Genomic DNA, 24,882 nt, shown 5'->3' with positions numbered 1-24,882 from the left:
TGTCAAGAAAAGTTTAAAAACTGCTGTAATGCTTATAATTTTATTTCTATAACCATAGACACTGACTAAAAGATTAAAGGGAATCTGTCACCCCATTTTAGGCCTATAAGTTAAGGCCACTGCCATCAGGGGCTTATCTACAGCATTCTGTAATGCTGTAGATAAGCTCCCTGATGTAACCTGAAAGAAAAACAAGTTAGATTATACTCACCCAGGGGCGGTTCCGGTGCGGTCCGGTCGGATAAGAGTCGCGGTCCGGGTCCTCCCATCTTCATACGATGATGTCCTCTTTGCTTCCTGTCATGGCTCCGTCGCAGGCGTACTTTGTCTGCCCTGTTGAGGGCAGCTTAAAGTACTGCAGTGCGCAGGCGCCGGGAAAGGTCAGAGAGGCCCAGCACCTGCGCACTGCAGTACTTTGCTCTACCCTCATCAGGGCAGATAAAGTACGCCTGCGCCGGAGCCACGTCAGGAAGCAAAGAAGAGGGTGCCATTTATGAAGATGGGAGGCGCTGGACGCAGACCGCGACACCAATCGGACCGGAGCACAACGGGACTGCCCCTGGGTGAGTAATCTAACTTGTTTTTCTTATCCTTCAGGTTACATAGTGGGCTTATCTACAGCATTACCCTTGTTGCATTTCATTGTACTTATAAACATATGGTATTAGACATAATTAACAAGCTATATCAGAGAAAACTGAAATACCTTAAGCTTTTTAAGTTCTCCTTCAATGTTGATTTCTAATGAAGGGTACATAGATTTGTACTGCTTAGCCAGAAATTCAAATCTATCAAAAGGCGAGAAAAAACAAAAAACACCTCATTACCAAAAACTTCCAAAAAAATATTTAAAAAAGGGAACATGACAGGTGATGCATGTATGATCTCAGCCATGTATGTTTGTCTCTGAAATGCCAGCAGCTTCTTTCCGCCCAGTGACAGTGACTGCCAAGTCTCTGCCATGGTTAGTGTCAGCAGGCGGGGACCTGCCTCTATTACTAAGCCGTGGGCTTGATGTCACCGGACAATACAAAGGTGACATCAAACCCACAAATATGAACCCCACTTGCCACAGCTACAGCCCAAGTGGGAAGAGCCGGGCAAAGCACCAGAATTGGCGCATCTAATAGATGTGCCTTTTCTGGGCAGCTGCGGGCTACTATTTTTTAGGAGGTGGCAATACCTATTGCCCACTACCAGCCTGAGAATACTAGCCCCCAACTGTCTGCTTTAGCAAGGTTGGTTGACAAAAATTGGGGGGACCCCACACTTTTTTAATTTAAATAATTGAAAAAACAGCGTGGGGACCCCACTATTCTTGATAACCAACCTTGCTGAAGCTGACAGCTGAGGGTTGCAGCCCCGAGCTGCGAGTTTTGCCTGGTTAGCAAAAATACAGGGGAACCCACGCCTTTTTTATTATTTATTTACAGCACAGGAGCGGCAGATGAGTACTCCCATCTGCCGCTCCTGCGCTTGCTGTTATTAGTGGCAGCTGATTTTAGGTGAATTCCCATCAGCTGACACAAGTGACCCGCTGTCATTTGAAAGTGTGGGAACCGTGGCTCTTTGACTGGCAGGGACGATTTCCCCACTGATCAGAAGTGGTGTTTGGGCAGCCGAACCCCAACAGTAACACGGACTTCCTGGTGAAGTCTGTGTTCGGTGTCCATGCCTGAACAGTAGGTGTTCGGTATGGACAACGAACTTCGGTATGGACAACGAACTTTACTGTTCGGGTTTGCCCATCTCTAGTTAAGATCTATAGGCCGCACACTGATCTGCTGAGAATCTGCCTTCAGAGTTTATGGTAAAATAAAGCAGGAGTGACATGGAACTAACAAGTAGAGTGAATTTTGTTTTCTTAAAAATACACTTGGTGAAGCTCTCCGAGCTTCAATTATTGCAACTATATTTACACCCTGTCAGCCTGTGAGCTGGAAGCGGAGAAGAAACTACAGATGTGTCAGGTATAAATCACACACAGAACTGCAGTGTGATCAGGAGACCAGAAGGCGGCCATTACATATCCACTGGTAACAATGGAAACCATTACAAAATCACACTAGTAAAATCCCCTTTAATTTAGGACAAGCTCTGGAGGCAGATTCTCGTGCAGATCAGTGTCCCCCCATAGATCTTAATAGCTCATTTACATATAAGAAAAATGTGGATTTCTCTGAAAGAATTCACCTGTTTGTATTCATCAAGGTATCATTTTATTAAGCTTCTTATGACCAACAGGCCCACACTGACGGCTTAGGAGGGTTGATCCTACTGAGCGATTCCCTTTAACTATTACAACTGCAAGAGGTTATTGACTAATCACATAAATGGCAGTGTTAAGTCAGTCAAAAGCAAGAGAAGATTTCTAACATCTCATTACTAAGGCTCATAGGGAAAATAATAACTATAAGCTGAAATACTTATTTTGAGTTGTGAAGATTTGCTTGGGGTTATTCAGCTTGGAACTTTTGAGACTAAAAAGTCTAGTTTTCAACAAGTTTAACCGCTTCAGGGTTCTTTTTTGTGTTTTTTTTTTTTTAAACCTTTAGTCAAATGTTTCTATAGTTACTTAACTACAAGTATAAGCATCTTATAAGGTTTTAAACTTGTATTAACATACACTTATTTTATGTAAAGATTCAATATTGATGGTGTTGACCTTAGTTTTTCAAAACTTCTGCAATTCTCCACGGCTTGCTTCATATCGTGGCAGACTGCAGAAGTCTTGAAAAACAAGAAAGTTAGAACTGTAAATTTTGAGTCTTTACATGAATTTTTATTAACCAAATGCATCAAGCTTAACTTCTGAAAGGTTTAGAATTGTACTACAGTAACCACAGAAACATTGCACTAACAAAGGTTTTAAAAAAAAAAAAAAAAAAAACACACTAAGGGAGCAAAACTTTGAAAACTAAATTTTGCGCTGGTAACAAATTTTGCCAACAGCTGTAAATACATTAGGGTGCAGATCCGTTTTTTCATAGCAGTGCAGAAAGTCATGTAAGTTAGCCCCTTTAGCATATAATACTGGTATTGCGAGTCATGCAAAATAGCATTCCATGAAATTCAGATAATTGTGGAGCTTTCTATACCCATGATCGCTAACATATTTTCCTTTTTTTTTCTTCTTTTTTAAGTGCTGATTTCCATTTGCTGGATTTCTTACAGGTTACAGCTTTGTGAGACAGGCTCATGAAATATGGTCCAACATGCAGTACAAACCTTTTCGAAAATTCACTAAAATCTGAAACAAGATCACACATTCTAAGGCCACTTCTGGCAGCTTTTGAAGAATAAACTGGTCCAATTCCTTTCTTTGTGGTTCCCAAACTGTAATAAATAAAATTTATAATAAGAGTTTGTAATGCCTTTGTTTATAAACACATTGACCTGTAATTTTCTTTGAAGAGAACCAGTCACCAGTTTTTTAGTGTCTCGACAAACACCTTTTTCCGCCGTGATACCTTTCACAAATGAATCCGGGCTAGCCTCATATAAATACAGTGTGGGACCAAATCAAATTGTATTTTTATGGTGCACATGGGGAATCAGGACACACTGCATATGCAATAAGCATTGAATAAATCCATCTTCTAAATACAGTGGAGCATAAAAGTATTTAGTCAGTCAGCAATAGTGCAAGTTCCACCACTTAAAAAGATGAGAGGCGTCTGTAATTTACATCATAGGTAGACCTCAACAATGGGAGACAAACTGAGAAAAAAAAAAATCCAGAAAATCATATTGTCTGTTTTTATCATTTTATTTGCATATTATGGTGGAAAATAAGTATTTGGTCAGAAACAAAATTTCATCTCAATACTTTGTAATCTATCCTTTGTTGGCAATGACAGAGGTCAAACGTTTTCTGTAAGTCTTCACAAGGTTGCCACACACTGTTGTTGGTATGTTGGCCCATTCCTCCATGCAGATCTCCTCTAGAGCAGTGATGTTTTTGGCTTTTTGCTTGGCAACACGGACTTTCAACTCCCTCCAAAGGTTTTCTATAGGGTTGAGATCTGGAGACTGGCTAGGCCACTCCAGGACCTTGAAATGCTTCTTACGAAGCCACTCCTTTGTTGCCCTGGCGGTGTGCTTTGGATCATTGTCATGTTGAAAGACCCAGCCACGTTTCATCTTCAATGCCCTTGCTGATGGAAGGAGATTTGCACTCAAAATCTCACGATACATGGCCCCATTCATTCTTTCATGTACCCGGATCAGTCGTCCTGGCCCCTTTGCAGAGAAACAGCCCCAAAGCATGATGTTTCCACCACCATGCTTTACAGTAGGTATGGTGTTTGATGGATGCAACTCAGTATTCTTTTTCCTCCAAACACGACAAGTTGTGTTTCTACCAAACAGTTCCAGTTTGGTTTCATCAGACCATAGGACATTCTCCCAAAACTCCTCTGGATCATCCAAATGCTCTCTAGCAAACTTCAGACGGGCCCGGACATGTACTGGCTTAAGCAGTGGGACACGTCTGGCACTGCAGGATCTGAGTCCATGGTGGCGTAGTGTGTTACTTATGATAGGCCTTGTTACATTGGTCCCAGCTCTCTGCAGTTCATTCACTAGGTCCCCCCGCGTGGTTCTGGGATTTTTGCTCACCGTTCTTGTGATCATTCTGACCCCACGGGGTGGGATTTTGCGTGGAGCCCCAGATCAAGGGAGATTATCAGTGGTCTTGTATGTCTTCCATTTTCTAATTATTGCTCCCACTGTTGATTTCTTCACTCCAAGCTGGTTGGCTATTGCAGATTCAGTCTTCCCAGCCTGGTGCAGGGCTACAATTTTGTTTCTAGTGTCCTTTGACAGCTCTTTGATCTTCACCATAGTGGAGTTTGGAGTCAGACTGTTTGAGGGTGTGCACAGGTGTCTTTTTATACTGATAACAAGTTTAAACAGGTGCCATTACTACAGGTAATGAGTGGAGGAAAGAGGAGACTCTTAAAGAAGAAGTTACAGGTCTGTGAGAGCCAGAAATCTTGATTGTTTGTTTCTGACCAAATACTTATTTTCCACCATAAAATGCAAATAAAAAGATAAAAAAACAGACAATGTGATTTTCTGGATTTTTTTTTCTCAGTTTGTCTCCCACAGTTGAGGTCTACCTATGATGTAAATTACAGACGCCTCTCATCTTTTTAAGTGGTGGAACTTGCACTATTGCTGACTGACTAAATACTTTTTTGCCCCACTGTACATATATTTCTAAATGAGCAATTGACATGGAATTCTCACCAAATGTCGGTGACAAGACAACCCATCCAACACACGTAGGCAAAAGAGAAAAAAAAAAAATCAAACCATATATGATGTCCATAAATTTAGTTGCGTAATAATGAGAGGTTATACAGGGAAAAAGTATTGAACACACTTACTGAAACGTAACACTTTGTACAAAAGCCTTTGTTGGTGGTAACAGGTTCAAGACACCTCCTGTACGAAGAAACTAGTTGCATGTATTGCTCAGGTGAGATTTTGGCCCGTTATTCCACACAAACACTTCAAATCCTGAAGGTTCTGTGGTTCTCCTAAACACAATGAGCTTTAGTTCTTTTCATAATTTTTCTATTGGATTCGGGTCAGGTGATAAACAAAATAAAGCTGCTAGAATGCCCGAGCCAATTGACAGCTTTCTTGGCTGTATGTTTGTGATCATTGTCTTGCTGAAATGCATATCAATGGGATCACCATGAAAGAATATTTACTTTATTAATACACACAGCAAGGTGAGACAAACATTAAAAACATTTAAAACCAAACGGCATACACAGAGCCAGTAGGCTATGTGCAACCCCCCATACAAAATGGAACCAAATACCCACAAGCACCTTACAACAAGTTTATCTTACACACATATATATATATATATATATATATATATTTTAACCATAGAAAAAGTACAAAAATATAAATATATGCACAGAATAATACACAAAAAAGAGCTATCTGCGCTGTGTTCAGAGTTTAAGGTTTTTTTTATGTGAAAGACCCAGATAAATGCCTGTTAGAAATCGATCGCTGTATAGGGGGAATCATTAATTAAATGAATGTCAGCATTAAAATAATCACTATACGAAGTGTTGGGAATGTACAATGAAAAAGGGGGGTAGGGGGGGAGAAAAGGTTAAAAAATATGTAAAAATAAATGCTGCTCCCACTGTAAAATACAGTAGTGGTGCACTTACGTGGCCCAGACGAGGATAGCGATATCCAAAAGGTGCCGTGTGCTGCCTTCAGCTGTATCGAGTGAAGCTGTAGTGGTTGCGCACGATTCTCCACAGCCCCGGATGAGCTATCTGCGGATGATGTAACCCAGAAGGGGGTAACGGGACCAAATGGGGGCCGTGTGCTGCCTTCAGCTGTGTCAGGTAAGGCTGTCGTAATTGCGCACGATCCTCCACAGCCCCGTGCGCTTCCGTTGTCAGAAGGGGGTGATGTCCAATAGATACCTTGTGTTGCCTTTCAGATAGCGGGCTGCAGGCACTGCCCCGGCCGGTGGCAGAAGATCCTGCGCTCGCACGTAGAATAGGTTAGTATTGCTGGGCTGAGCCGCTAGGTACTCTGCTACTGCAGGACCTAACGTGACGTCACGGTCACGTGATTATTCACGTGACAGGCTAAGGAAAACTTATGGGACCAATTCCAGAATAATACACATATATCTGCTACCAATTATACTGTATGAGTGTATAAACACCAATAACAGTTTCGACACCTGCTAAACATCCCTTAATACCCAATATGGCAACAGGGGGAAAAGTATACCCTCGACAAGATGTATAATAATAAATACCCGTTCACCATAGGCAATGTTTCCACAAATATCGTGCAGATTATATCAAGTAGTACAGATCAAATATCAAACCCTCACCCCTGGCATGTCTGCCAGGCATTACCATACAGGGATGGAGGTTGCAAGATGGTGAAACGTATCATCAAAGACCAGGGAACCTAGCAAGTACCGCAGTCCAAAATCCCAAAATCGGGGAAGGACTAAGCATAAGTGCAGCAGTAAAAGAATATGCCACATTTCCCCTGATGAAGACGCTCGTGTAGCGTCAATACGCGTGGGGCTTCTTCTCCCCCCAGCACAAGCACCTTATCTTTTACTGCTGCACTTATGCTTAGTCCTTCCCTGATTTTGGGATTTTGGACTGCGGTACTTGCTAGGTTCCCTGGTCTTTGATGATACGTTTCACTATCTTGCAACCTCCATCCTTGTCTAGGGTATACTTTTCCCCCTGTTGCCATATTGGGTATTAAGGGATGTTTAGCAGGTGTCGAAACTGTTATTGGTGTTTATACACACATACAGTATAATTGGTAGCAGATATATGTGTATTATTCTGTGCATATATTTATATTTTTGTACTTTTTCTATGGTTAACACACTTTATATATATGTGTAAGATAAACTTGTTGTAAGGTGCTTGTGGGTATTTGGTTCCATTTTGTCTGGGGGGCTGCACATAGCCAACTAGCTCTGTGTATGCCGTTTGGTTTTAAATGTTTTTAATGTTTGTCTCACCTTGCTGTGTGTATTAATAAAGTAAATATTCTTTCATGGTGATCCCATTGATATGCATAGCTTTTTTCTTGTTCAGACTCAATTGCTTTTTATATGCATGTGGTTGATCCCTGACTAAAATTGTTTCTGTGGTGCCCGCCCGGTGAAATGTTAAACCTTGTTTCACCTGCATTATCCTGGTAGATGGTAGCAGATTTTTATCAAGAATGTCTCGGTACATTTGTCCATTTCACCTTTCCTTCAATCACATGAAGTTTGCCAGTGACGTATGCTGAAAAACAAACTGCACAACATGATGTTCCCATATACAAACTTCACTGTTGGTATCTTGGGGTGCCTTTTGGCCCCCAATCATGGTGTGTATTATGGCATGCAAAGAGTTCAATTTTGGTTTCATCGGAGCATATTCTGCCAGAGGGTTGTGTAACTATTGCTGAGCAAATTTAAAAGGCGGTTGAACATGCTTTTTGTTAAGCATGGTGAGTGGCATACAGGGCATAGAGATTGAGTGCATTACTTTTTGTTTTCTTTGAAACAATTGTACCTGCTGACTCCATGTATTTATGTAGCTCTCCACATGTGGTCATTGGCTTTTGGACAATTCATCTGATAATTCTTTTCCCTTCTCTGTCCAAAATCTTGTGAGGAGCCTGTTAGTGGTCTGTTTATGGTGAAATTATGTTCTTTCCACTTCTAGATTATGGCCAACAGTGCTCACTGGAACCTTGAGTAGTTTAGAAATTCTTCTGTAGCCAATGCCATCAGTATATTTTGGAATAACAATGTTGCAAAGGTCTTGCGAAAGCTTACTCGTTTTACCCATCTTGAGAGGTTTCTTGTGTGACACTTTGGTAATGAGACACCCTTTTATAGGCCATCAGCTGAACCAGATGATATCCATTACTAAGTGGCAGGATTGCTTTATAATTACTCAGATTTCAGCTGCTGTCTTGACTTTCCTTGGCAATTTGCACCTCTTTCTTCATGTGTTCAATAATTTTTCCCTGTGTCATTTCTCATTATTACACCATTTATCAATTTATGGACTTCTATGGTTTGATTTCGTTGACTGTGGATTGGATGGGTTGTTATTGACATCTGGTGGGAATTTCATGCCAATAGCACCTTAAGAAATATAATTACTTAGAAAATTTGTAAGTGTTCAATACTTATTTCACATGCTGTATATGAGGCATGCTCACCTATTAGTAGTCCTGTGGATCCAGCCCAGGCTGCTCCAGAAGTCTACACCTGACTAGGAAGGGATGACTGCTCTGTTCAGAAGTAATGGAGAGATACTGCAGTCAGGTGTCTAGAACAGTGCATCATCGAATGGTTCTCCGAAGACACGCTTTTCTTAAAATTTGTTACAGGAGTCAAATACATATCAGAGAACCATGTTATAATGCACAGTTTTAGTCAACTGGCCTGCTGCAGCCAATCACAGACTTCAGCACCCTGTATATTCTGAACAGCGCAGACATCTCTTTCAGAACCAGCCAGACCTCTAGAGTGACCTGGGCTACATCCACAGGCTTCTGCTAGGAGAGTAGCCAGTCTCTGTTTTTTTTCCTTAGAAAATACAAATATCCCTTAAAATTAGCAGTTCGTGACAGTTAGAAGGCCAGGTAGAGGGAAGAGTGCCAGGGAGGCTAGTCCTGATCTGGCACACCCCAATAAGTTTGCTAAGTTGGCAGATGAGGGGGGTGCCAGTACAGGGGTAGCACTGCTGCAGCCAGGCATGTCCTCTGAAAGCCGGAGGAGTGACTGCTACAGTAAGGAGGGAAATAGGAGAGCAGGGCAGGCCAGATAGGTGCTGGTAGTGGGGGACTCTATTAGGGGAACAGATAGGGCAATCTGTCACAAAGACAGGGATCGTCGGACGGTGTGCTGCCTACCTGGCGCTCGAGTCCGACACATCGCTGATCGGGTGGACAGATTACTGGGAGCGGCTGGTGAGGACCCAGCGGTCATGGTGCACATTGGCACAAATGACAAAGTTAGAGGTAGGTGGAAGGTCCTTAAAGATGATTTCAGGGAATTAGGCTGCAAGCTGAAAGCAAGGACCTCCAACGTGGTATTTTCCGAAATACTGCCTGTACCACGTGCCACGTCAGAGAGGCAACGGGAGATTAGGGAGGTTAATAAGTGGCTCAAGAATTGGTGTAGGAAGGAGGGGTTTGGGTTCCTGCAGAACTGGGCCGACTTCTCAGTTGGCTACAGGCTCTACGCTAGGGACGGGCTGCACCTCAATTGGGAAGGTGCAGCTGTGCTGGGGGAGAGAATGGCTAGAAGGTTGGAGGAGTGTTTAAACTAGGGATTGGGGAGAGGGTATTCATTTTATAGGAGGGTGAAGATGGAGATGCAGGTAGAGACCTGGGCACAAGCAGAAGTTGGGGGTGGCGGTGGCATGGGGGGAGGGGGTGGCATGGGGGGTGGGGTTAGAACAGTTAGTAATTTAAGAAATAATAGAGGTACAGAGAGATACATAAAATGTATGTATACTAATGCCAGAAGCCTTGCCAACAAAATGGACGAATTAGAATTAATGGTGTTGGAGCATAATTATGACATGGTGGGAAAATCTGAAACGTGGCTGGATGAGAGCCATGACTGGGCTGTTAACTTGCAGGGTTAGGGTATGTGCACACGATGCAGATTTAGTGCAGAATTGGTGCAGATCTGCAGCAGATTTTTCTGCAGCAGAAACGCTGCAGAACTGCACTGTGATTTACAGTACAATGTAAATCAATGTGAAAAAAAAGCTGTGCACATGCTGCAGAAAAATCTGCGAAGAAACGCTGCAGATTTCAAAGTGCAGGTCAATTTTGTGCAGTTCTGCAGTGTTTCTGCACCCCTCCATTATAGAAATAAAATCTGCACTAAAAACGCACCTGCGGATTCTGCCAGGAGATGCAGATTTAGTGCACAAAATTCTGCACCACATTTCCTACGTGTGCACATAGCCTTATAGTCTGTTCAGAAATGACCAAATGGATAGGCGAGGGGGAGGGGTGTGTCTATATGTAAAATCACCCTTAAAACCCATCCTGCATGAGAATATAGGTGAATCTAACGGTATGTTTCCACGTGCAGGAAGTGTTTGACGCTGTGCAGAGCCGCAGCGTCAAACATGCAGCGTCCAGATGTTACAGCATAGTGGAGGGGATTTTATCAAATCCCGTCTCCAATATGCGTCGTAACACGCACCCGGAGGCCCTGCGATTCCGGACATGCTGCGCGTCTTTAGATCCCAGCACGTCCGTATACCTTGCGGCGCTGCAAGGTATATCACAGGGCACTATGTGTGGGGTGCGATGATGCAGGATGAGTGCAATGAACACATCCGGCATCATCGCGTCACAGAAGGGGGTGGGGCTTAGGGCAGAGTGGGTTTGCGGCTCCGTCCAAACCGCCGGCCAGCCTGAAAGTGGACACGTACCCTAATGAAAATGTAGAGTCCCTGTGGGTGGAGATAAGGGGAGGGGGAAAAAATAATAAATTACTGATAGGGATTTGTTATAAGTCTCCAAAAATAATGAAAGCAACAGAGAATATCCTCAAAGCAAATAGATGAAGCAGCGACTCAAGGAGAAGTCATTATTATGGGGGACTTCAACTACCCTGAAATAGATTAGGGAACAGAAACCTGCAGTTCCAGTAAAGGTAATCGGTTTTTGACAACTATGAGAGACAATTACCTTTCACAACTGGTTCAGGACCCAACAAGAAGGGGGCACTGCTAGACCTAATATTAACCAACAGGCCAGACCGCATAGCAAATATAAGAGTTGGGGGTCACTTGGGGAATAGTGATCACAAAATAATAAGTTTTCATGTATCCTTTAACCCCTTCACCCCCGGAGCTTTTTCCGTTTTCGTTTTTCGCTCCCCTCCTTCCCAGAGCCATAACTTTTTTATTTTTCTGTCAATTTGGCCATGTGAGGGCTTATTTTTTGCAGGACGAGTTGTACTTTTGAACGACATCATTGGTTTTACCATGTCGTGTACTAGAAAACGGGAAACAAATTCCAAGTGCAGTGAAATTGCAAAAAAAGTGCAATCCCACACTTGTTTTTTGCTTGCCTATTTTGCTAGGTTCACTAAATGCTAAAACTAACCTGCCATTATGATTCTCCAGATCACTACGAGTTCATAGACACCTAACATGACTAGGTTCTTTTTTACCTAAGTGGTGAAAAAAAATTCCAAACTTTGCAAAAAAATAAATAAATAAAATTGCGCCATTTTCCGATACCCGTAGCGTCTCCATTTTTCGTGATCTGGGGTCGGGTGAGGGCTTATTTTTTGCGTGCCGAGCTGGCATTTTTAATGATAGCATTTTGGTGCAGATACGTTCTTTTGATCGCCCGTTATTGCATTTTAATGCAATGTTGTGGCGACCAAAAAAACGTAAATCTGGCGTTTCGATTTTTTTTTTCATTACGCCGTTTAGCGATCAGGTTAATGCTTTTTTTTTTTATTGATAGATCGGGCGATTCTGAACGCGGCGATACCAAATATGTGTAGGTTGGGTTTTTTTTTTATTGATTTATTTTGATTGGGGCGAAAGGGGGGTGATTTAAACTTTTATATTTTTTTCACATTTTTTTTACTTTTTTTTTTAACTTTTACCATGCTTCTATAGCCTCCATGGGAGGCTAGAAGCAGGCACAGCCCGATCGGCTCTGCTACATAACAGCGATCATCAGATCGCTGTTATGTAGCTAAAATGCAGGTGTGCTGTGAGCGCCGACCACAGGGGGGCGCTCACAGCCACCGGCGATCAGTAACCATAGAGGTCTCCAGGACCTCTATGGTTACAATGTACAAGCATCGCCGACCTCCGATCATGTGACGGGGGTCGGCGATGCGCTCATATCCGGCCGCACGGCCGGATGCGGTAGTTAAATGCCGCTGTCTGAGTTTGACAGCGGCATTTAACTAGTTAATAGCGGCGGGTGATCGCGATTTCACCCGCCGCTATTGCGCGCACATGTCAGCTGTAAAAAACAGCTGACATGTCGCGACTTTGATGTGCGCTCACCGCCGGAGCGCACATCAAAGCGGGGGTCCCGACATGTGACGTATTATTCCGTCACATGTCGGGAAGGGGTTAATAAGATGTGTAGTAGAGGGGTAACAAGGACACTAAACTTCAGGAGGGCAAATTTCCAACGGATGAGAGAGGATCTTAGTGCAATTAACTGGGACTATATCCTGAGACACAAAAATACACAAAGAAAATGGGAGACGTTTATTAGCATCCTGGATAGGACCTGTGCACAGTATATACCGTATGGGAATAAACATACTAGAAATAGGAGGAAACCAATATGGCTAAATAGAGCTGTAAGGGGCGCAATAAGTGACAAAAAGAAAGCATTTAGAGAATTAAAGGAAGTAGGTAGTGATGAGGCATTAAATAAATACAGAAAATTAAATAAATTCTGTAAAAAGCAAATCAAGGCAGCAAAGATTGAGACAGAGAGACTCATTGCCAGAGAGAGGAAATATTATTTAACTACATAAATAGTAAGAAACTAAAAAATGAAAGTGTTGGCCCCCTTAAAAATAGTCTGGGTGAAATGGTGGATGAGGATGAGGAAAAAGCCAATATGCTAAATGACTTTTTTTCATCAGTATTTACACAAGAAAATCCCATGGCAGACAATATGATCAGTGATAACAAAAATTCCCCATGAAGTGTCACCTGCTTAACCCAGCAGGAAGTACGGCGGCGTCTAAAAATCACTAAAATTGACAAGTCTCCAGGCCCGGATGGGATACACCCCCGAGTACTGCAGGAATTAAGTACAGTCATTAATAGACCATTATTTTTAATCTTTAAAGACTCCATAATAACAGGGTCTGTACCACAGGACTGGCGTATAGCAAATGTGGTGCCAATATTCAAAAAGGGGACAAAAACTGAACTCGGTAATTATAGGCCAGTAAGCTTAACCTCTACTGTGGGTAAAATCCTGGAGGGCATTCTAAGGGATGCTATGCTGGAGTATCTGAGGAGGAATAACCTCATGTCCCAGTATCAGCACGGGTTTACTAGGGACCGTTCATGTCAGACTAATTTGATCAGCTTCTATGAAGAGGTAAGTTCCGGACTGGACCAAGGGAACCCAGTGGACGTAGTGTATATGGACTTTTCAAAAGCTTTTGATACGGAGCCACACAAAAGGTTGTTACATAAAATGAGAATAATGGGGATAGGGGAAAATATGTGTAAGTGGGTTAAGAGCTGGCTCAGGGATAGGAAACAAAGGGTGGTTATTAATGGAGCACACTCGGACTGGGTCGCGGTTAGAAGTGGGGTACCACAGGGGTCAGTATTGGGCCCTCTTCTTTTTAACATTTATTAATGACCTTGTAGGGGGCATTCAGAGTAGAATTTCAGTATTTGCAGATGACACTAAACTCTGCAGGGTAATCAATACAGAGGAGGACAATTTTATATTACAGGATGATTTATGTAAAGTAGAAGCTTGGGCTGATAAATGGCAAATGAGCTTTAATGGGGATAAATGTAAGGTCATGCACTTGGGTAGAAGTAATAAGATGTATAACTATGTGCTTAATTCTAAAACTCTGGGCAAAACCGTCAATGAAAAAGACCTGGGTGTATGGGTGGATGACAAACTCATATTCAGTGGCCAGTGTCAGGCAGCTGCTACAAAGGCAAATAAAATAATGGGATGCATTAAAAGAGGCATAGATGCTCATGAGGAGAACATAATTTTACCTCTATACAAGTCACTAGTTCGACCACACTTAGAATACTGTGTACAGTTCTGGTCTCCGGTGTATAAGAAAGACATAGCTGAACTAGAGCAGAGCAGAGAAGAGCGACCAAGGTTATTAGAGGACTGGGGGGTCTGCAATACTAGGATAGATTATTACACTTGGGGCTATTTAGTTTGGAAAAACGAATGCTAAGGAGTGATCTTATTTTAATGTATAAATATATGAGGGGACAGTACAAAGACCTTTCTGATGATCTTTTTAATCATAGACCTGAGACAGGGACAAGGGGGCATCCTCTACGTCTGGAGGAAAGAAGGTTTAAGCATAACAGACGCGGATTCTTTACTGTAAGAGCAGTGAGACTATGGAACTCTCTGCCTGTATGATGTTGTAATGAGTGATTCATTACTGAAATTTAAGAGGGGACTGGATGCCTTTCTTGAAAGAGGGATTTTTGTGTACTCACCGTAAAATCCTTTTCTCCGAGCCAATCATTGGGGGACACAGACCGTGGGTGTTATGCTGCTTGCCACTAGGAGGACACTAAGTGATACAAAGAAAGTTAGCTCCTCCCCTGCAGTATACACCCTCCTGCTGGCTCCCAGCTAACCAGTTCGGTGCAAAAAGCAGTAGGAGATCAGTAACAACATATCAGCTTACAGTATATATATATATATATATATATATATATATATATATATATATATATATATATATATATATATATATATATATATATATATATATATATATATCTATATATCTATATATATATCTATATATATATATATATATCTATATATATATATATATCTATCATATCGGATTATAAAAACAAGCCTAAGCCAATACCAGGGTGGGAGCTGAGTCCCCCAATGATTGGCTCGGAGAAAAGGATTTTACGGTGAGTACACAAAAATCCCTCTTTCTCCTTCGCCTCATTGGGGGACACAGACCGTGGGACGTACCAAAGCAGTCCCTGGGTGGTGACAATGTCAGATCAGGCCCTGTGTAACTGCTACTTACAAGTGCGCCACCGCGGCCTGCATAGTCCACCTGCCCAGACTCCCATCTGTGGAAGTCTGGGAATTATAATGGTTCAAGAATGCATGCGGACTGGACGAATCCGCAAGCTTGCAGGCGTGTCTTGTCGACGCCTGGTGCCTAGAAACCACGATAGAGAGGGAGAAAGGCTGACATCTAACACGGAAGGACTCCTGGATGGTGAAAGGAATACACCAGGCTAAATGGCCGATGAAGACGGCTAAACCCTTCCTGTAAACGTCAGGAAGCCTTTCCTCTTACCGTCAGGAAGCCCAAGATACAGTGTCCAACCTTCGGAAGGACGCCGTCCTCGAGACGCACCTACTCAGAACACTCGCTTTGTTCGGAATATAGGGAACTCATTCCATTTTGTGGACTGGTGCCAAAAGAGATGAGGGAAGATCTATGCCCTCATAACAGTGGTAATACAATACCACCTTGGTAACAAGGGACGGGAAAGGCCTGAGGACAACCTTGCCTTGAAGGAAATGAGGGAAAAAAGTCTGAAAAGACCCTTTAGTACCGAAGACTCGTCAGGATGAGGATATCGCCGAGAAAAAAGTGCGACCTTCCCTAATAAAATAGATCCCAATGATCTAACGGTATGCGACAGGGAAGAACTACATGAGAAAACTTCCTGTGAGGTGGTCCCTTCTTGCAGTTTTGTTGCAGAAAGGCAGAAAGCTACCAGCTCCGCAAGCAAACTGACGTAGTCAGTGCGGATTTCCGAGGATCACTGGGGCCCCTTCAGCTTCTGAAAAGCTTTCGGAAGTGGTGAACAGGGGGTTGTGGAAACTGGTAGCACGGAATAACCAGAGCATGCAGTGCGATGGCTCTTGGATCTCGAGGCCGAACGACAACTCGAGTACACAGGCGATCAGTCAGGACGCCATCCGAACTACGACTGGAGAGCTTCAGTGAAGGCAGGTCTGAAAGAAGACTTCCGGGTGAAGTTCCCACTCACTTGAGGCGAAACCCTGACGGTTGAATATGTTCGCAGCCCAGAGTTCTACTCCTGGGATATGTACTGCCAAGATCACCGAGTGATAGATCTCGGCCCATGTGAGAATGTGAGGTACCTTGGCCATGGTGCTTGGACGTGGGTACCCGCTAGATGATTGACGTATGGCACAGCCGTGGCGTTGTCCAATTGAATTCAGATGGGTTGACCCGCTATAAGGTAGTGGACCTACTGTAGGACTACTTTTCGGATCTCCAGAGCAATGATCGGGAGAAGAGGACTGGCATTGGAAGTTAATAGTAACCATGAAACCGGGAGGAAGGCCCTGGATGAAGAAGGAGCTCAGAGGCTATATAGTCTGAAAGTCTGCTTGACTTGTTGAAAACTAATGGAGCGAAGGAAAACGGCTTCCATTGTCGTCTCCATTTTTCCTCAGAACCCTCCCAGCAAATCGAATTAAATGAGGGGATGAGTGAGCAAGTGCGCGAGCTCCCTGTTGAAGGACCATGACCTTGTCTGAAGGGAGATTTACCATCCTTCTGGAAGAGTACCGGATCATCCTACAAAGGATATCTGCTGGGATGGAAATGAGAAGTTGTGTAAGTCTAGCCACCAGCCCAGGTGAGAGGGTATCGCAAGTGATATAGATGACGTAGCGTAGTCCTGAAAGGGCGGGTAAACAGTCGGCCAAACAGGGCAGGACGACCACGCCTCCAGGTGTAAGAGGAACATGACAGCCGCCATGACCCTTGCGAACACTCTGGGTGCGGTAGCAAGGCCGATGGACAAGGTCGTGACTTAAATGCTGTTCACGAATGGAAAAGCAAAGGAATTTTTGAAGAAGGTAAGCATCCCGAATGTCGATGGATGCCAGAAACTGCACCTTTTTCTGTTGAAGTAATGGCTGAGCGAAGGAACTCCATTCGAAGAGGAAGAACCTTGTGAAAGGTTGTTAGAAGTATGAGGTCCGGGATCGGTCCTACTTTTCGTTCCCCTTTTAGGAACCGAGATCCCTTAGATCTAAACTGTCCTGGACAACCCTCTCACTGTTGGTCGGGGCTGTAGGAATGTACGATCCTTCGTTAGTCTCCCACTCAAAAATTTGATTGACCAGCTGTACTGTCTTCAGGAAAGGAGTACTGGTGTGAATCAAAGTAGTTAAGGTCTTCCGGCAGGAGACCGTTGCTCTACCAATCCATGCGGCGGCTAGGAAGGGTAGAGGGCTGGACTCGTAGCCGCAAGAGGGAACAAACCAGATTTGCTATTTGACAAATCGTGGCATTTTTAATTGATGACATATCGGGCAGGGATACTGGTAGGTAAACCCCAGGAGATTGTACCCGGTTAATCTGACAAGTGGCAGAATGCGCGGCTGCTTCCAGCAGGTCATTGCAGAGTTAAAAATTAGGAACCCTCGATCCACCATCCTCTTAATAGGAAAGTGGAGAGGGAACAACCGCCTTCTTGCCTCTTCTGTAAAATCGTGGTGATGCAGAGGGGTGGTGCTCAGACGCCCAAAAAGGGTGCCTCTGTACATCCACAGAGTTCAGGTGGACAGGACAGGTTGTCTGTCGTTAGGCCTGGATGCAGAAAAGGATACCTGGAGGAGACCTCCATGTGTCCGTCTGTTGATGGTGTGGGGAGATCGGCGCCCTTTAAAGGGCCTGTCGCCCTTAAAAATCAGACCAGGCATGGCGTCCCACGTAGAGGGTTCTGCCCAGTGAATCGCATATCCGGACTGGATGGCAAATGCTCTACGAGGGAGTGTAGACTGAGGGAACTAGTTACACTGGGATGAACTGGGATCAGCGGCTGAGGGCTTCTCATTTATGACCAGCGTCGGATTGGTCACGTGCCTTTTAGACCAGGGAATACTGGTCACGTGCCTTTTAGACCAGGGAATACTGGTCACGTGCCTTTTAGACCAGGGAATACTGGTCACGTGCCTTTTAGACCAGGGAATACTGGTCACGTGCCTTTTAGACCAGGGAATACTGGTCACGTGCCTTTTAGACCAGGGAATACTGGTCACGTGCCTTTTAGACCAGGGAATACTGGTCACGTGCCTTTTAGACCAGGGAATACTGGTCACGTGCCTTTAAGACCAGGGAATACTGGTCACGTGCCTTTAAGACCAGGGAATGCTGGTCACGTGCCTCGTGCCTTTAAGACCAGGAATACTGGACATGCGGGTTTAGTAAAATCTCGCAGCGAGCGAGAAGCGCCAATTCAGGGGGCGGAGTCACAGGCGCGACGTGGGCAGAGCCTCGAGACTTCCATGAATAGGCCCAAGCCGGGGCAAATTTCTGCACCTGGCGCCAGCGTAGAAGTGAGGGGCGTTGCTCAAGAAAATTGAGCGCTTCCGTGGCAGGCGAAAAACGCCAGGAAAAAACGGCAGAGCCGCCGTAGGGCGCCACAGTGCGCTTCCGGGGTGCAGCCTACACATCGGCCGAAGCCAGGAGCTATATATTTTTTTTTTTTTTAAGCCGGCTGGAGCGTTACCTCAGGGGAGGTGGGCCACAGGGAAGCCTGAGACTACCTGTGAATATCCCACTGCAGAAGCCCATCGCTGGTAAGATACACTCACCATCGGTGCGCGTCCCGGCATAGAGCCGCCGCGGATGTCGGGTATTGCAGCGTGGACGGTGCAGGGATAGGAGGGATAAACCTCAATCCATCATCCCTTTTGTTAGGGAGGTGGAGAGGAACCGTCCGACTCCTTGTGCCATCCGCTTTCACAGTGGTGGGACAGTGGGAGCTGCCCGGACGCCATAGAGAGGGGCCTCTGTACATACATGGAGTTCAGCCCCCATGTGGACAGGGCCAGATGTCCGGCATGAGGCCTAGGCTCCAGGAGAGGATACATGGAGGAGACACTCCATGTGGTCGCCTGCTGCTGGTGTGGTGAGGTCGGGACCGTGAAGGCACCGTCGTCCCTGAAGTGAGCTGGGCAGGGCTCCGGCAGTTGGTGGGGATTTGAACTGCGGCCTAGTCCGGCTGAAGAAGCCGGGGTATGGAACCTGCCGGAGGAGCGCGTCGGCGGGCCGCGACGTAGTGCCGAATGATTGGCGGTGGCGTACCAGCCAGCGGCACCTCCAGGACCGCACCTTCCACGCAGGCAGCGTGAGGAAGGATGGCCCCCGAGATCTGCAGGGCGCCTCTCGTCACAGACGAGAAGCGCCGATATAGGGGTTACGGCCGTGCGAGGGATCTGCCCACTGCGGCCTACTCCGGCTGAAAAGCCGGGGACTAAATTTCCGGCCTGCCGGCGATGCGCGGCGGCCGCAACGGAGCGAGGCTAACCGCCGCAGTCCCCCGACCGCCGGCGCCTCTCCCCAGGGACTCTGCCGCAAGTACCGCCGGCGCCTGCCCCATAGAGGCCACTGCGGCCTAGTCCGGCTGAAAAAACCGGGGACTAAATTTCTGGCCTGCCCGGCGGTGTGCGGCGGCGCGGCCGCAAAGCGATCCGTAGCGCAGGAGGGAACTCCTGATGTACTCACAGTCTAATGCAGGTCCCCCTGTGCCTGCGCGCTTCATCCATCCTCTGTAATCCCTTTGTGCAACGCCATGTAATGTGGGCCTTGTATGTCGGGCCCCCGGAGAGGGACATTAGAGCCAGGCTCTATGTGCTCGCCGTCTTGCAGGGGGAAGGGAGATCGGGACCAAAGATGGAAAACCGTCGCCCCAGTAAAAATTGGCGTGCTCCAGCGTCGCAGGAGAGGGACGGGGAGGTATACTCGCCGTGCTCGCCTGTTGCTGGTTCGGGGGAGAGCGGACCTTATAAAAAAGGGAACCGTCGCCCCCTTCACTCCGTTGAATAAAAAATAAAAATTTACAGAAAAATTAAAATTAAAATAAAAAAGTTGGGGTCTGAAAACAGACCCAAGTGCCTCCTACAGACACTAAGCAAGAACTGGTTAGCTGGGAGCCAGCAGGAGGGTGTATACTGCAGGGGAGGAGCAAACTTTCTTTGTATCACTTAGTGTCCTCCTAGTGGCAGCAGCATACACCCACGGTCTGTGTCCCCCAATGAGGCGTAGGAGAAAAAAGTATAATGTTACAGGTTATATATACACTAGATTCCTGGTTAGGGTGTTGATCCAGGGAACTAGTCTGATTGCCGTATGTGGAGTCGGGAAGGAATTTTTTTCCTCACCAATGTGGAGCTTACTCTTTGCCACATGGGTTTTTTTTGCCTTCCTCTGGATCAACATGTTAGGGCATGTTAGGTTAGGCTATGGGTTGAACTAGATGGACTTAAAGTCTTCCTTCAACCTTAATAACTATGTTACTATGTAAATAATTCTGCATCTGACAACTCAGTTAACCCCTTTGTGACATTGGCTAGAATAGTACGCCCATGTCAGACTCCCCCCGTTTGGGGCGGGCTTTGGCACCGAGCCAGCACCTTTCTGGGCACATGACAACTGATCTATACAGCTGACATGTGCCCGCAACAGCTGCGGGTGGAATCGCAATCCACCCGCTGTGTTAACTAGTTAAATGCCACTGTCAAATCTCTGACAGCAGCTGTTAACTCGTGCTTACCGGCAGAGAGACGCTAATCCCGCCCATAGATGATCGCAGATCACCGATGGGTCGGCATGACTACCAGAGGTCTGCAGCAGACCTCTATGGTTGTCATTGCCAGATGGCTATGAGCGCCGCCCCGTGGTCGGTGTTCATATCAAGTGAGCATTTCTGCTACACACAGGTGATCTGAACATCGCCTGTGTGTAGCAGAGGCAATCAAAGTATTGCAGCCTCTAGTCTCCCATGGAGACTATTGACATAAAAAAAATAAAAGTTTTTAAATTGTAGTTATGTCCCATCTTTTTTCTGTAATATTTTTTAAGTGCACATTTGTTATCACCACAGCCATACGACCCAAGTTCTAAAAGAAATAAAAAAATAAAAACAAACATGTTCAAAAGGTGTATAGTAAAAAAAAAAAAAAATGGTATCACTAAAAAGGTCACTGTCCTTCAAAGAATGCGGCCCCCCAAATTCTATTTTTATGCGGCCCATATACTCAGCCGAGCTGGAGACCCAGATATAGATGTACAACACTTTAGTAAGTTGACAAGTAAAATTAGAGCTAAAGTATGCTTTAGCATTTCTCAAAACATCATTCCTCCTTTGTAAAATAAGTATGGCAAGAGAAGACTACAATGAGCATCCACAGCACACTGTACAAATAAACTGTTTATAGTGTCCTTACTTCTTTCCAGCTTGTTCTTGTCTCTGCTGTTCTTGGATGCCATCAGCAGCTTGGTGAAAGTCAAAAACTATTTAAAAAAAAAAAAAAAACGAACATTACGTACAGAGGAAGTATATAAATAAATTAATTGCCTAAATCTTATTGTATAGTTGGGGACTTAAGTGAATGGTTATTCAATATACACTCATCAAGACTGAAAATGTTACACCATGAAGGAAAAAGTTGTGGAATTATTTAACGCCTTCCCATCTGATTGTAGATAAATGTCAGCGCTAGCAGGGCTTTGTGCAGCCTTTGTGTCTATGGTTTTGTGCTGACCAGACCCCCACGTACCTTATTACGAGAGAATTCCGGCACACAACATGGTTCAGGCCCTAATGACGTCAGCGTCATGCCAGCCAATGAGACAAATCACTGGGAAAGTTTGTTGTAGCAAACAACTTGCCTGGACGATCTGTCTCATAAAACGCTGTTTCTCCTCTGTTCACCTGTCAGTGAGAGATCAGAGGAGAGACAATATCATATGTCGCTGGCAACAGCTGTGTCAGTCAGCGATCTTGTTATAAAGTTAAAAAGAAAAAAAAAAAAAAAAAAAAAAGAAGGTTAGGGTTGGGCTTGTTTTCAATTGTTTTACCAATAAAGTTGATCAGTCACATCAATATATATAAAATGGCCCGTCCGTTTTATAGTAGAGGAGGCGTATGCCCTTTTATTTTCTGACGGTAAAGAAAGCGCAATATCAGAAGCGATGTGGATTTTGAGGGCATTAGGAGCGGAGACAGTGATCACTCAGAAATGAGCAGTGATTCTGGTCCATCCTCACACACAGGGACCAGTACAACTAGTGGGGAAAATAGCGCTTCTGGAGAAATGTCTCCAAATCAGGGAACAATGCCCAGTAAGAGCAGTGAGACTATGGAACTCTCCGCCTTATGATGTTGTAATGAGTGATTCACTACTTAAAATTTAAGAGGGGACTGGATACCTTTCTGTAAAAGTATAATGTTACAGGGTATATATATTAGATTCCTTGATAGGGCGTGGATCCAGGGAACTAGTCTGATTGCCGTATGTGGAGTCGGGAAGGAATTCTTTTCCCCTGTGTGGAGCTTACTCTTTGCCACATGGGGTTTTTGCCTTCCTCTGGATCAACATGTTAGGTTAGGCTATGGGTTGGACTAGATGGACTTAAAGTCTTCCTTCAACCTTAACTATGTTACTAGCGCTATCCCTAGTGCTCGTGAATTGGCAGACACCAATGTTCAAGGGGCTTTGCCTCTTGATGCAGCATTTCCCAGATGGGAGGCTTCGGATTCGGCTACTCCATTCATTCCTGATTTTAATGCCATTCCTGGTATAAATGTGGAAGAGGAAAATTTTGAAAAAATTATTTTTTTTAATTTATGACAGACAGCTTGCTAGAGCATATTGTCCTACAAACAAATGTATATGTCCCAATTCATCAGCCAGAATCCACGATCCTATTATGCTAGATCAAATTTATGGACACCAACTAATGTCCCAATTTTTTTTTTTTTTTTTAAAGGACTTCTAGTCAGAGTAGGGCTTGTTAGATAAGAGAAAAAAAAACAAAAAACAATCTTTCAGTATTACTGGTACAACCGCCCTGTTCAAGCCACCCCTGCTGTTCTTCCTAGGACCTGTTATGAAATGCTCATTTTGGCATTTTAACGTCAATAGTAGTGTTGAGCATTCCGATACCGCAAGTATCGGGTATCGGAATCCTGATACCGAGTTCCGATACTATTGTGGTATCGGAATCGGAAGTTCCCAGTGTGTGGTTCCCAGGGTCTGGAGGAGAGGAGACTCCTTCAGGCCCTGGGATCCATATTCATGTAAAAAATAAAGAATTAAAATAAAAAATATGGATATACTCACCCGTCCGGTGGCCCCTGGACCTTACCGATTGTAACCGGCAGCCTCCGTTCCTAAGAATGAGGAGTTTAGGACCCTCGATGACGTCGCGACCTGTGATTGGTCGCGTGAGCGGTCACATGAGCGGCACGCGACCAATCACAAGCCGCAACGTCATCGAGGGTCCTGACAAAGGCAGTATGTTGGCAATTATTACACCAGCATACCCTTATTTAAAAGTCTGGTTGAACAAAACAGGGGCGCTTGTGGGACCAATCGCAAAAACAGTCAGGGGTTTCCACAATTATTGGTCAACGAAAAGTTCCAAAAGGGTCTATCAGGGGCTGTGTACAATGGAAAGCTGCTTGCCCTCAGTATAAGGATAAGAAAAATAATATTAACCCGAGCTCGATCCACACGGATGCCACAAGGGCCACTGCAGAACAGGGATCCACTGTTACATAGCAAAAACCTGTGTCAGTCATTGACTACACCAAATACATGGGGGAGGTGGACCTTCCAGACCAGATTCTACAGCCATACCAAGTATCAAGAAAATCATATATCTGTTATAAAAAGTTAGTCAGTTATTTGTTTTAGGTGGCCACATATACCGTATTCTTCGGACTATTAGACACACTTTTTTCCTCCCAAAATTTGGAGGAAATGAAGGGTGCGTCTTATTGTCCACATGTACCTGCTATGGCTTTGGATGGGGAGGTGGGGGAAGAGGTAGTGGCGGAGCAGCAAGTTGAAGGAGGCAGGAGACGGCTGCCGCAGCTAACAGCTGTGCCCGCTAATTAGAATGCAGCGTTTTGTACACAGTGAAAATATGCTGCATTCAAAGTGCTGCCATTTCCTGATCTTGGGTACGTACCCGAAGAGTGGAAGAGAAATGCACAGTGTGCAGCAGATGAAGATTCCCTCCTCCTGTCGACTAACATGGGTGGTGGCTAGACGTAGTGCCTTGGACTAATGTAGAGCATTTACAACAGTTTTAGACGCAACCTACATTTCTTATTGTGGAAATCTTCTAACCTGGAGACTCTTTAAAAATAAAACTTTTATGCTGGGTTGCTATCTAATGCTCAACCCCTTTTATATGATTTCCTAGTGCTTGGTAAGTGAAAGGGACTGTCAGCACAAAATAGAAATAGAGAATGATCTACACATGTTTGTTTACGGCATCTATCATCACTTCTAGTACATGAAGATCTTCCAAACTTCCAAGAGCGATAACGTACCAATGTGTGCTCGATCAGAGATAGTTAGCCTGTTTTCCCAGCCAGCCAATCCTGAAGGAAACAAGAATATAATACAATTATGAAGTACATTCACCAATAGATCCATGTGGAATATACAAAATGTTGTTATCCTTTATAAAGCACAGAAGAATTGAAAAAAAAAAAAAAAAAAAGTCATCCATCCAGACATACATGTTACTTACTTTTGAAAGCCGCTGGGTACGGAGCCGCA

General features: G+C 44.6%; 1 protein-coding gene across 2 annotated transcripts in view; it reads right to left on the bottom strand.

Annotated features, from left to right (window-relative positions):
* Positions 1–24,882, bottom strand: part of LOC143807495 (adenylosuccinate synthetase isozyme 2) — a 95,732-nt gene that overhangs the window by 51,848 nt on the left and 19,002 nt on the right. For both annotated transcript variants that reach the window (XM_077289108.1, XM_077289109.1), the window contains exons 5-8: positions 24,651–24,701; positions 21,532–21,598; positions 3,229–3,336; positions 707–788 (exon numbers count right to left, since the gene is read on the bottom strand). In XM_077289108.1, the coding sequence (XP_077145223.1) occupies positions 707–788; positions 3,229–3,336; positions 21,532–21,598; positions 24,651–24,701 (308 nt within the window). The remainder of the gene's footprint in view (positions 1–706; positions 789–3,228; positions 3,337–21,531; positions 21,599–24,650; positions 24,702–24,882) is intronic.

Source organism: Ranitomeya variabilis, chromosome 2 (genome assembly GCF_051348905.1).
Source record: "Ranitomeya variabilis isolate aRanVar5 chromosome 2, aRanVar5.hap1, whole genome shotgun sequence".
Lineage (NCBI taxonomy): Eukaryota > Metazoa > Chordata > Amphibia > Anura > Dendrobatidae > Ranitomeya > Ranitomeya variabilis.
The sequence above is the reverse complement of the archived record's forward strand: the minus strand, read 5'-3'. Positions and strand labels throughout refer to the sequence as shown.